Here is a 13416-nt window from a genome sequence, read left to right on the forward strand (position 1 = left end):
CGGATCCCTAGCATCCACATACAAATGATGGGCATGGTGGCACATGCCTGTAACCCCAGTGCAAGGGAGGCACAGGTGGGCACACCTCTAGTGCTTGCTGGCTAACTAGTTAGCTGATTCATTGAACTCTAAGTTCACAAGAGAGATTGTCTCAAAGAATAGGGTGGAGAGTATCTCCACCAGAAATTCATTGGTGAAGCCAGGCATAGTGGCACACACCTTTAGTTCTTTCACTCTGGAGGCTGAGGTAGGAGGTTTTCAGTGAGTTCAAAGCCAGCTTGGGGTTATAGAGTGAGTTCAAGGTCAGCCTGGTGTAGAATAAGACCCTGCCTAGAAAACAAACAAAGTGCCAGTTATCATATGTAAAGCACTAAATGCTTAATTTTTCTAGGTCAGCCTAGGTTCCCTGGGAAAATTAATGTTCCAGGACCTATGGTAAATTGCGGCCTTTTAAACTAGAACTTGGCCACTGATTAAAGTGTGCATATAGAAAACATACAGTCTGCTAGTCTAGACCTGGCTTTCTGGAGGTTGTCTCATAAGTAGTTCCTTTGGTGACACTGCATTTTACCTGGTGTCTCAGCCCTTTGAAGTAGTCTGGTTATGGTGCCCAGAACCGATAGTTCTACCCTAGACTCCCTCTCAGAAGTGGAGGTCCCCATTCCTAGCCTCTGTAGTCTCCTTAGCCAGCTGTGTTTTGTTTTGTGTGGTTCAAGGACATGTTCAGGTGTGAGAGCCAGCAAGCATGGTACCTCATACCTGTGACCCAGCACTTGGGAGGGAGAGGTCGGAAGAGCACTGTGAGCTTGAGGCCAGGCGGGGCTGAGAGATCCATCCATCCACTACAGCCTTGTCTTACAACCAGTTTCTTGGCAACTCAATTTGATTTTTGTTCTAGGTAATGTCTCTTGGCATGGGGATGTGTGGGGATGCATGCATCCCACTGATTTATAGCCGTAGCTCTTCTCTGGCACATTCTAGACATGTCTGGGACCCCTCACTGAGGGATTCTAGGCAGGAATTCTACCACTGAGCCACACCCTAGCCTCTCACTGGGGGATTCTAGACAGGGTCTCTACCACTGAGCCACACCCCCAGCCCCTCACTGAGAGATTCTAGGCAAAAGCTGTACCATTGAGACATACCCCCAGCCCCTCACTGGGGGATTCTAGGCAGGAGCTCTGCCACTGAGCCACGCCCCCAACCCCTCACTGGGAGATTCTAAGCAAGCACTTCACCATTAAGCTATATTCCTAATCCATCTTTGGTTTTAGACATTGTCATCATCCCTCCTATCTCCCGTGCTCAGGTTTAGCTTCCAGCCTTGTCCTCCAGCTCCATCTTGGGCCAGGAGTAGAATGTGGCCTAAACAGAGCTCACCTCTGACGCTGTGCTCCCACAGGGCACAATTATCAGCTGGGCTGGCTAGTGTCCAGTACCCAGAAACTGCTTCCTTGAGTATTGTATCTAGTTTGTAAGTCAGAGGGATCAAGATTCACTCAGCCTCAGCCTCTGTCCTGTGTAGGGGACCCATCCTGGAAGCTTTACCCACTTACCTCCCCAGACCCGAGAAACTGAGGCAGCAGAGGCAAACACACTTTTCTCGGGGTCAGTCAGAATTTTGCCATGCAAGAATTCCAGGTCTCTGGAGCTCAGCAGCTTCACGAGCAGAGCAGAGGCCACCAAAGCACTAGGAGAACATCTTGGGTCTCTTGATGTCATCTGCTGGCACAGGCAGATGGTGCAGGTAGCAGAGAGGGTCGCCTGGGATGGTTAACCACCACCCCATCTGATTTACCATAGTGAGTATCCTTTGATCTGTGAGCTTCTCGCTCCCTTCAGAGTGGATCCTTTACCCAGAAATGTTCTTGTTGGGATGCAGCAAGATAATGTTGGCCTACCTGACGTCAGTGAGCAGGTATCTGGCTTTCTGCTGTCAGTCCCTCTGCCAGGAGCTTGGTTACTCTGGTTCTTGGCCCCACCATCCTGAGTCATTTGTGCCACAGAGCCCCTTGGAAGATGGGTTGAATGTAGTTGCTGAGTTAAGATCAAGTGGCTGTGATAAACTACTGGGAAGCCTTGGGCCTGTTGCCTAACAGAGTGACCAGTCAGCACCTCTGAGGGCCATCCAGGGCTGGAGCTCGTTTGTATTTCCTGGCCACAGCAGCCTTGACATCAAGTCACCTATGTGGTGGCACCTTGTGGCTTTTGTTCCATAGCTTTGCACATTAAGAGGCACAGGGTCTATATCATTGCCCTGAATCTGGATGGCACTTGAACATTATCAGAACATGGTCTGCACTTTTTATTATACTTCTGTTCTTGTCAGCTGGCCATTTCTGTGCATCTGTATTACTTTGAGGAAACCCATGCCTCACTGTGTATGACCTGTCCTGCATCACATGGCTCTTGGAGCAGTTGGCCTGGTACTGACCTGGCCTCCTGACAGCTAGAGCTCTTCCTGCTCTGCTGGGGGTGGGGGGGAGTGGGGGTGGAGTGGGGCTGGGGAACAGGTTTTTGAGAAATTCCCCCAACTAGGCTTCCTGCTTTCCTTCTCTTCACCTCTGGGCTTTAGGCAATGAGAAGCATTCCTCCTTGCTCTAAGCCTGCCAGTTGGATTGCATTCACATTTCATAAAATCCCTTAGCCTGCAGCCGAGGTTTATGACCGCTCCTCATGCACCCAGCCTTCACGTCTGCAGGGTGACTTGGGGGGTGGGATAGCCATCCTTTGATCCAGGGGGTGACTGGGTGACCTCGAGCTCTGAATTGCCCCTACTGGAAGGGGTAAGGGCACCCAGCATCTAAGGATGGCCCTGTATAAGGGAAATGGTAGAAGGATTAGGCAAATCTGTATGGAGACCCCAAAAGTGCTTGTTAGTGCTCAGCAGCTAAACCCCAGCCCTGACCAGCTGCAGTTAGTCCCATGGGTAAAGTGGCCTAACTTTTGCATCTCCATTTTTCTGCCCTTAAATGAAATGTATGACTCTGCCATCCTTTCTTTCTTCATCTTTCTCTTAATCCCAAAGAAGTAGGAATTGGTTTTATTTCTCTCACGTTTTCTTTTCTTTTTTTTAATTTGAGAGAGAGAAAGAGGCAGATAGAAAGGGAGAGAATGGGAGTGCCAGGGCCTTCAGCTACTGTAAACAAACTCCAGATGCATGTGCCACCTTGTGCATCAGTCCTGGGGAACTGAACCTGGGTCCTTTGGCTTTGCAAAGCAAGTGCCTTAACTACTAAGCCATCTCTCCAGCCCATCTTTCAAGTTTTTCAGTTTTTTATTTTTTGTTTGGGGGGCAGTGATGAGTACATGCATGTGCCCGTGTGGCACCCCATTCACTCATCTGTGCCAGAGTGCTCTTCCCTGCTGTGGCCAGAATGGCATGTAGGGGTCCTGCTCCATCACTTGTCTGCCTGTTCTCATTGGAGCCAGAATCTCTTAACAATCCAGAGCTTGCCTTGTTTTCACACGTCTAATGATTCCCAGTTCTCTGCTCCCCAGAAGGACTGGGGTAACACCAGCAGTTTATGTGGGTTCTGGAGACTCAAGCCCAGGTGGTTTTAGGCCCTCATTCTCACACAGGAAGCTCACTTAACCACTGAGGTATCTCTGTAGCCCCAGTTGTCTTTTTTTTTTTTTTTTTTTTTTGGTTTGGTTTTTTTCTTTTTCGACGTAGAGTCTGTCTCTAGCTCAGGCTGACCTGGAATTCACTTTGTAGTCTCAGGATGGCCTTGGACTCACAGTAATCCTCCTACCTCTGCCTCTTGAAGGCTGAGATTAAAGGTGTGTGCCACCATGCCCAGTGAGTTTTTTAGTTTTTTTGAGGCAGGGTCTCATTTTGGGACCCAGGCTGGCCTCAAACTCATGGTCATCCTCCTGCCTCAGCTTCCCAATTACTAGGATTGTACATAGGTAGGCTTGATTCTCTTAAGACTGGGAGATTTTGCAGTGTTAATGACAGCACAGTTGGGATGTCCCAAAGTTTTCTGCAGATACCACCACAGACCTGAAAGCTTTAGGATGGAGCACATGGAAATCACCATGCACAAGCCAGTCATGGGGGCACACACCTTTAATTCCAGATTGCAGGAGGCAGAGGTAGGAGGATCGCCGAGAGCTTGAGGCCATCCTGAGACTACATAGGTCAGACTGGGCTAGGATGAGACCCTACCTCAAAAAAAAAAAACAAAATTAAAGAAAAGTCCTCATGTATAGCACAGAGAGCCATTTACCGTAAGGTGCACTGAGACCTGTTCTCTGCAAGGCCGAGTGCTACTGTTCTTGGTGAGTACTGATGGGGAGAGTTGAAAGTACACCACTTGCTAGCTTTGGGAGGCATCTGGCTCTGTGTGGGTACTAGGGAATCAAACCTGGGTCCTTGGGCTTTGTAGGCAAGTACCATAAGCATTGAACCATCTCTCCAGCCCTGAAATTCCTGTTTGTGTGCACATGTGTGTGGAGGTCAGAGGACAGCCTCAGCATGTTTGTTTTCTCCTTCCACCATCTTTGGAGACAGTTTCCTTTTTTACCTCTGCTACTTGTGAGTTCCAGATGCTGGCTCTGCTGTAGGTGCATTGACACCTGGTGTCCAGCTTCACACATGCACTGAGGGTCGAGCTCGGGACAGCAGGCCTGCAGTCGCTGCTTTCAACCACTGAGCTACCACCCCAGACCCCTTGAGGTTTTTATAATCATGTCAAGATAAACATTTTCATTATAGTTGATACAAGGTCAGTATTTAAATCTATAAACTGGGGAGGTAGCTCAGTTGGGAGAGTGCTGGCCTGAAATGCATGAAGCCCAAGGAGACTCATACCTGTAACCCAGAGGTGGAGACAGGAGAATTGGGAGTTAGATATCAGGACAAGAACAAAGACTGTAAACTAGTACCCTTCAATGATCTGTTTGTTTGTTCTTTTTTTTTTTTTTTTAAACTACAGTCTCACTCTAGCCCAGGCTGGTCTTGAGCTCATTGCAATACTCCCCTGGCCTTCTGAGTCCTGGGATTACAATGTGCGACACCACACCTGGCTCTGCAATGGCGTTTTGTACTCCTATGCCCACTAAGGGTTCTAATTCAAAAGAATCTGGGAGTGAAGCTCAGTGGAAGTGCTTTCTTCCGTGTTCATCAAGCCCCAGGGCTCATCCTCAACACTGAGAAAGAAAAAGAAAAGTTCTGGAAGCTAAATCCAAAACCCAGAGAATCATTTTATTTATTTATTTTTGTTTTTCGAGGCAGGGTTTCACTCTAGCCCAGGCTGACGTGGAATTCACTATGTAGTCTGAGGGTGGCCTTGAACTCACTGCAGTCCTCCTACCTCTGCCTCCCCCAAGTGCTGGTATTAAAGGTGTGCGCCACCATGCCCGGCCCAGTATCCACATTAAAAAAAAAAAAAAGCAACTTAATGTGGCATTGTATACTTGTAACCTCAGTGCTGGGGAAGTGGAGACAAGAGCAAGTCCAGCCTAATTGTTGAGCTCCAGTCTGTGAGAGGCCTTGCTCCACAAAGGAAGATTGCACCTCTGGTCTCTTAATGCCTGCATACACACGTAATCCCCATGCATGTGCGCACACACACGTTTAGACAGTTGCCGTATTTTCTTATTCTCTTTTGGTCACTCTCAAAGTACCAGAAGCAAGCCATGGATCTAGAGTGTGCTCGTGGCACAGTGTACATGTAGTCAGCATGTGCCCTTCTCAGTCAGCTACTTGCCCAGCACGCTGTCGGGGCTGTGGTAAACATTGAGACATGAATTACTAAGCAGAGCGCTCGAGACATGACTGCTTTCTAGAGAAGCCTCTGGCCCCCAGCCTGCCTGTGCCTAGCTGCCCGGCTTCCCATCGTCCCTCCTTTGTCCTGGTTTTCACTCCGCTCTTTCTGTTTCCAGTGACTTAGCCCTGCGGAATTGTTTTCTTACCTCTGACTTAAATGTCAAAGTGGGAGATTATGGAATAGGATTCAGCAGGTACAAGGTAAGCCAAAGATTTAAATGTCATCTCTTTAATCTGCTAATGTCAGTCTTGGAGTTGTGTCACAGAGCCACTCTGTCCTTGGTGGAGAGGAAAAGGATCCTGGTTATCGTGACTGTCCTTGCTGGTGCAGAGTTTATCCTAGTTCCCAGTGATCTTCCTGTACCACTGGCTTCTGCTCTGTCAGAATAACTGGCTTTGTGCCTGAAGTTTTGTGACAGATTGATTTTTGGTTTTTTCCCCTTTTTCGAGGTAGGGTGTCACTGTAGCCCAGGCTCACCTGGAATTCACTGTGTTCTCTCAGGGTGGCCTTGAACTCACGGTGATCCTCCTACCTCGGCACCCCTCCCCCCAGTGTTGGGGTTAAAGGCGTGTACTATCACACCTGGCTCAGATTGAAAGTTTCATTGTACATAACAACTTTTAGAATGAACATCAGAGCAAAAATAATTGGACTGGAGTGCTGACTGAGTGGTTAAAGGAATTTGCTTGCAAAGCCCAGGTTTGTTTCCTCAGTACCCATGTAAAGCCAGACACACAAAGTGCTGCTTGTGTCTGGAGATCGTTTGATCTAGCATACTGATTATTATTCTCCCCCCACCAATAAAATAAAGTAATTATTACAAACTTGGGCTGAGGAGATTGCACAGTGGTTAAAGGTGCTTGCTTGCAAAGCCTTCAGCCTGGGTTTGATTTCCCAGCATCCATGTAAAGCCACACAGTGGCTCGTGTGTCTGTAGTCCCAGCATGCCTACAACAGTGGGAGGCAGAGTGGGAGAGTCCGCAGCTCAAGAATCAGACATTTTTACAGTGGCAAGAGATGCTGTCTCAAAGTAAGTGAAGCGGAGATACCTTAGATTTGTTCTCTAACCTCCCCATGATGCCGTGGCACCTGCATTGCCCATACACACACACACACACACACACACACAAACACATGATGCCGTGGCACCTGCGTTGCCCATACACACACACACACACACACACACACACACACAAAAACACATGATGCCGTGGCACCTGCGTTGCCCATACACACGCACGCACACACAAATGAATACAAACATGATGCTGTGGCACCTGCATTGCCCGTACACACACACGCACACACAAATGAATAAAAACACATGATGCCGTGGCACCTGCATTGTCCATACACACACACACTTGAATAAAAACATGTGATGCCGTTGCACCTGCGTTGCCCGTACACACACACAAATGAATAAAAACACGTGATGCTGTGGCACATGCATTGCCCACACACACACGCAAATGAATAAAAATACTTCTTAGTAGTGTAATAAAGCACACATGTCATACAGGTGCTCTTCATTACATGACCAATAAAAATGCAGCTACAGGGCTGGAGAGATGGCTTAGCAGTTAAGCACTTGCCTGTGAAGCCTAAGGACCCCAGTTCGAGGCTTGATTCCCCAAGACCCATGTTAGCCAGATGCATAAGGGAGTGCATGCGTCTGGAGTTCGTTTGCAGTGGCTGGAGGCCCTGGCGTGCCCATTCTCTCTCTCTATCTGCCTCTTTCTGTCTATTACTCTCAAATAAATAAATAAAAATAAACAAAAAAGTTAAAAAAAATGTAGCTCCAGTTCAGTAGGCTTGAACTTGAGCTTTTCTAACCATCACAAATACACCCTGCAGAAAGCAAACCAGTGTTTGTACAGCCCTCTGAATAAGCTCATGTGATGGGGGCAGAGAATGATGCCACAGCCTCATCATCACATGCAGACTCTGCAGAAGGCCTGTTACCCTCAAGCAGCAACAGGGGTGAATCAGTTCTTTCAGGGTTCCTGTGAGGCCCAAGGAGGTAATGTTTTCAAAGCATATGTGCTACTTACTTTCTCACCCCTGTGAACAACCACTTGGCCAGAAGCAGCTTGAGGAGGGACAGGGTTGCTTTCAGTACTTGGGCTTCGAGGGGATAGTTGCTTACAGTGAAGAAGGCAGTCAGACTGGCTCATCACATTTCAGCCAGTCCCACCAGCTGGGGACATTTTATATTCCATCCTACAGCATGTTATGCAGCTTAAGTTGGTTATTTGTCCTTATTGTTAGCTCTTGTGTGATAAGCACTTACTGTACACTGAGCAGTAGTTGCCAGCATTGTCTTTTAATCCCTTTCACAAAGACAGACAGCTTTGTGCAGCAGAAGAGTAATGTTGTCACTCACAAGTGTCACATCGATGGCAATGGTGGAAGGAGGACCCATGATCTAGTCTGGCACCTCAGAAGGCTGTGTGGGAGCTAACACAGCCCCTTGTTCAGGCCAAGGAAGCAGCACGTGCTTGAGGTGTTTTGCTCAGGCTCTGTGTTATTGGACTAGGCGTGTTGTTCCCTCTTCCTGGAAGGTTGGCTGGACAAGCGTCACAGCTCAGAAACCGGCTCACAGTGTGAGGAGGCTTCAGAGAAACACTTCAAGCCCCTTCCTTATGCCCAGAAAGTCTCTGAGTGCCTTTTGTTTTTGCATTGGGTATGGGTTTTCTGAGGCTGTTCAGTAATTAAGTCATTGAGTTCATTACAAGAAGAATTCCATTGAAAACTGTGCTTTCTGATACAGGAGGATTACATTGAGACAGACGACAAAAAAATTGTCCCTCTGCGATGGACCGCTCCAGAATTAGTAACCAGCTTTCAAGACAGACTGCTGACTGCAGACCAAACTAAGTACAGTAATATCTGGTATGTATCTGCAGTATTTTATCTGGTTTCCTTAGCAGGGGCCCAGCTACTTTCTCTGAATATGAGACATTAAAAAGGGCTGGAGGAATAAATATTAAAAAACAACAACAATTAAAAAACAAAAATCTTTTAAGGGCTAGAGGAATGGCTTAGCAGTTAAGGCGTTTGCTTGCAAAACCAAAGGACCCAAGTTTGATTTCCCAGGACCCATACTAGCCCGATGCACAAGGGGGCACATGCATCTGGAGTTCGTTTGCAGTGGCTAGAAGCCTTGACATGCCCATTCTCTCCCCGCTCCCTCTTTCTCTGTCAAATAAATAAATAAAAATAAATATTTTTAAAAAGGGCTGGAGGGATGGCTTAGCAGTTAAAGGTGTTTGCCTTCAAAGCCAATGGACCCAGGTTTGATTCCCCAGGAGACCCATGTTAGCCAGGTGCACAAGGTGGCGCATGCATTTGGAGTTCGTTTGCAGTGGCTAGAGGCCCTGGCGTGCCCATATTCTCTCTCCTCTCTCTCCCCCCATCAAATAAATAAAAATAAAAAGACATTAAAAAGTTGTTTCTAGCCGGGCATGGTGGTGTGCATCTTTTCTTTTATCCCAGCACTTGAGAGGTAGAGGTAGGAGGATCTCCATGAATTCAAGGCCACCCTGAGACTACATAGTGAATCCCAGGTTAGCCAGAGCAATAGTGAAACTCTACCTCAAAACAACAACAACAACAAAAAGATGTTATTAAATCTTGACAATGTCTATAACATTTTTTGTTATTGTCCCACCTTTTTTTTTTTTTTTTTGGTTTTACGAGGTAGGGTCTCAACTCTGGTCCAGGCTAACCTGGAATTAACTCTGTCATCTCAGGGTGGCCTCGAACTCACAGTGATCCTCCTACCTCTGCCTCCCAAGTGCTGGGATTAAAGGCGTGCGCCACCACGCCTGGCGCTGTCCCACCTTTTTTGGTATTCCTTTTCTTCCTAATTTTGGTTTGATTTTTTAATTTTTTTTTTTAATTTATTTGAGAGAATAAAGAGGCAGATTATAGAGAGAATGGGCATGCCAGGGCCTCTAGCCACTGCAAATGAACTCCAGACACATGCGCCACTGTGTGCATCTGGCTTACATGGGAACTGGGGAATCTGACCTGGGTCCTTAGGCTTCGCAGGCAAGCACCTTAACCACTAAGCCATCTCTCCAGCCCCCTCCCTTTTTTTAGGTAAGGTCTCCCTCTAGCCCAGGCCTGGAACTCACTATGTAGTCTCAGGGTGGCCTCAAACTCATGGTGATCCTCCTACCTCTGCCTCCCAAGTGCTGGGATTAAAGGTGTGTGCCACTGTGCCTGGCTTTGGTTGGGGGTGGAGGGGCAGAGAGAGAATGGGTGTGCCAGAGCCTCCATCTGCTGCAGATGATCTCCAGAAGCATGTACCACTTTGTGCATCTGGCTTACGTGGGTCCTGGGGAATTGAACCTGGGTCCGTTGGCTTTGCGGGCAAGTACTTTAATGTCTAAGTCATCCCTCCAGCCCCTCCCCCCCCGTTTTTTCTTTTATAATTTAGATTTGAGAGAGAAAAAAATGGGTGCACGAGGGCCTCTAGCCACTGTAAACAGATTTCAGATGCATGTGCCACATTGTGTACCTGGCTTTACATGGGTCCTGGGGAATTGAATCTGGGCAGTCGGGCTCTGCCAAGCAAGCGCCTTTAACCTCGGAGCCATCTCCCAGCTGTTTTTCTTTTTAAAAAACTTAGTTTTCCATAGTTTGGGACATATCTAATCTGTTGCTGTGATCTTGTTGGTGAACTGAGAAGTCATATCATGCATTTGCTTCACTTACCACAAGCTAGTATAGCTCAGTTCTTCACCATCTTGAATAATATAAGGACCTGAGACTACTTCATTTCAGTTTAACCAAACACACATGAACACCCACGCTGTGTTGTTAGGAAGTTTTAATTTTTCTCTTACTTGAGATGTCTGGTCTTCGGGTTTTGGAGGCAGAGTCTTCCTCTCGCCCAGGCTGACAGGGAATTCAGTGTGTAGTCTCAGGCTGCTGTCAGGCTCACGCGATCCTCCTGCCTCTGCCTCCCAAGTGCTGGCAGTAAAGGCCTGCACGACCATGCCTGGCTGAGATTTTTTTTTTTTTTTTTTTTTGTAAGCACTAACGTTTGTTTAGTTTTATCCACATAAACCACTTTGCCCATTTTTTTTATTTCATTTTAATTTTTGAATCTCAGAATTTCTGTCTTGGGTTACTTTATATTTACCTGAACTGTCTTTCATAGTGCCCATTGTGAGGGTCTTCTGGTAAAAGACTGCTCTATTAAAAAAAAAAAAAAAAAAAAAAAAAAGCCAGGCATGGTGGTGCATGCCTTTAATCAATCCCAGCACTCGGGAGGCAGAGGTAGGAGGGTCGCCATGAGTTTGAGGCCACCCTGAGACTACATAGTGAATTCCAGGAGAGCCTGAGCTAGAGTGAAACCCTACCTCAAAAAAGAAAGAAAGAGGGCTGGAGAGATGGCTTAGTGGTTAAGCGCTTGCCTGTGAAGCCTAAGGACCCCGGTTCGAGGCTCAATTCCCCATGACCCACGTTAGCCAGATGCACAAGGGGGCGCACGCGTCTGCTGTTCCTTTGCAGTGGCGGGAAGCCCTGGCGTGCCCATTCAATCTCTCTCTCTGTGTCTCTTTCTCTCTCCCTGTCACACTCAAATAAAAAAATAAATTTTTTAAAAAATAAAAAAAGAAAAAAAATAGAAGAAGCCAAGTGTGGAGGTGCATGCCTTTAATTCCACACTCAGGAGGCATAGATAGGAGGATCACTGCGAGTTTGAGGCCACCCTGAGACTCCATAGTGAATTCCAGGTCAGCCTGGACTAGAGTGAGACCCTACCTCAGAAAAAGCTGGGCGTGGTGTCACACACCTTTAATCCCAGCACTTGGGAGGCAGAGGTAGATGGATCGCCCTGAGTTTGAGGCTACCCTGAGACTACCTAGTAAATTCCAGTTCAGCATGGGCTAGAGTGAGACCCTACCTTTTAAAACAACAAAACAAAAACTTATTTATTTGAGAGGGAGAAAGCATGGGTACTCTCGGACCTCTAGCCACTGCAAATGAACTTTTGGTGCATGTGCTTCCTTGTGCATGTGGCTTTACATACGTACTGAGGAATCAAACCTGGGTACTTTGGCGTTGCTGGCAAGCGCCTTAACCCTCTTCATTGAAAAAGAAAAACTATTTAAGGGGAGAAAGAGGGAGTGAGCAAGAATGGGCACTCCAGGGCCTCTAGGCACTGCAAACAAATTCCAGATACATGTTCTCCCTCATGCTTCTGGCCTTATGCGGGTGCTGGGGAATAAAACCTGGATCCTTTTGGCTTTGCAGGCAAGTACCTTAACCACTAAGCCATCTTTCCAGCCCTCTGTTTTTTACAGGGCTGACCGTGCCTGTGTTTTTTCTTGTACTTGATATGTAGTTTTACGTGATGACAGTTATTTTCTTGAGTGCATGAAGATACTCTGCTGTACTCTGGTGTCTACTGTTGCTTCTGAGACATCAGTTGTAAGTCTTCTTGGAGCTCTGGGAAGGGGCTGGGACTTGTTCTCTCTGGCTAGTTTAAACATCTCTGAATTTCTTTTTTCTTCTGTTTTCACCATGCTTTATGCATATGGATTATGTGGGTGTGGATTTGTTTTTTTCTTTTTCCTGCTCAGAATTTCCTTGGCTTTACAAGTCTGGATGGCAGTATGCACTGGTTCTGGAAAATTCATAGCCCTTTTCTCTTAAATACTGCTTCTGTTTTAGGAAGTCTCATTTGACACTTGCTGTGCTCCTTTCTCTTGTTTTTCATCTCTGGCTCTGCTACATACGGAGTAGTTTTTTAAACCTGTATTCCAGCCACACTAATTTGCTCCATTTTTTTTTTAGGATTCTCTGACTGTTCTGTTAAATTACTTTAGTAGGCTTTACAGTTTTGTGTAGGCAAAATTTTCTTGATAAGCTGGAGAGATGGTTTAGCAATTAAAGGTACTTGTGGTCTGGAGAGATGGCTTGGCAGTTAAGGCACTTGCCTACAAAGCCAAAGGACCCACAAGGTGCATGCATCTGGAGTTTCTTTGCAGTGGCTGAAGGCCCTGCCGTGCCCATTCTCTATCTGCTTCTTTCTCTCAAATAAATAAATCTCCCTTCAGTCAGGCATGGTGTTGCAAGCCTTTGATCCAGCACTCGGGAGGCAGAGGTAGGAGGATCACTGTGAGACCAGGCCAGTCTGGGACTACACAATGAGTTCCAAGTCAGTCTGGGTTACAGTGGGAGACTACCTTGGGGGAAATAAAAGGGTTGGCAGTCATATTGCCCAGTCCCATAATTCTGTTTTCTTTGTAGAATAGTAACCATGTAAATGTGAGGAGGCCTTCTTATCACCCTCATTTTAGTAAAAACGTCTCCCTTTTAGTATTAAGATGTTGGTTATGAGTTTAAGGCCATCTTAGTTTGTTAACTGTCTTACTAGTAAGCAGTCCCATGTACATCATGTCTTTACTGACTGTAGTCAGGCTTGGTGGCTCAGGCTTTGCTCAAGCTTTTAATCCCAGCACTTGGGAGGTTAAGGTAGGAGGATCACTGTGAGCTTGAGACCAGCCTGGACTACAGAATGAACTCCAGGTGAGCCCAGGCTAAAGGGAGACCCTGCCTCAAAAGAACAGCCAAAAAAAAGTTACTGATCAAGGCTGGGGAGATGGCTCAGCAATTAAAGGCA

The 13416-nt window shown here is 46.8% G+C and overlaps 1 protein-coding gene across 1 annotated transcript in view; it reads left to right on the forward strand.

The window, feature by feature from the left end:
* Lmtk2 (lemur tyrosine kinase 2) overlaps positions 1-13416 on the forward strand; it is an 87306-nt gene that overhangs the window by 56706 nt on the left and 17184 nt on the right. Inside the window, exons 8-9 of the mRNA XM_045142803.1 lie at positions 5890-5974; positions 8548-8669. Of these exons, the coding sequence (XP_044998738.1) occupies positions 5890-5974; positions 8548-8669 (207 nt within the window). The remainder of the gene's footprint in view (positions 1-5889; positions 5975-8547; positions 8670-13416) is intronic.

The sequence above is a fragment of the Jaculus jaculus genome, chromosome 2 (assembly GCF_020740685.1).
Source record: "Jaculus jaculus isolate mJacJac1 chromosome 2, mJacJac1.mat.Y.cur, whole genome shotgun sequence".
Lineage (NCBI taxonomy): Eukaryota > Metazoa > Chordata > Mammalia > Rodentia > Dipodidae > Jaculus > Jaculus jaculus.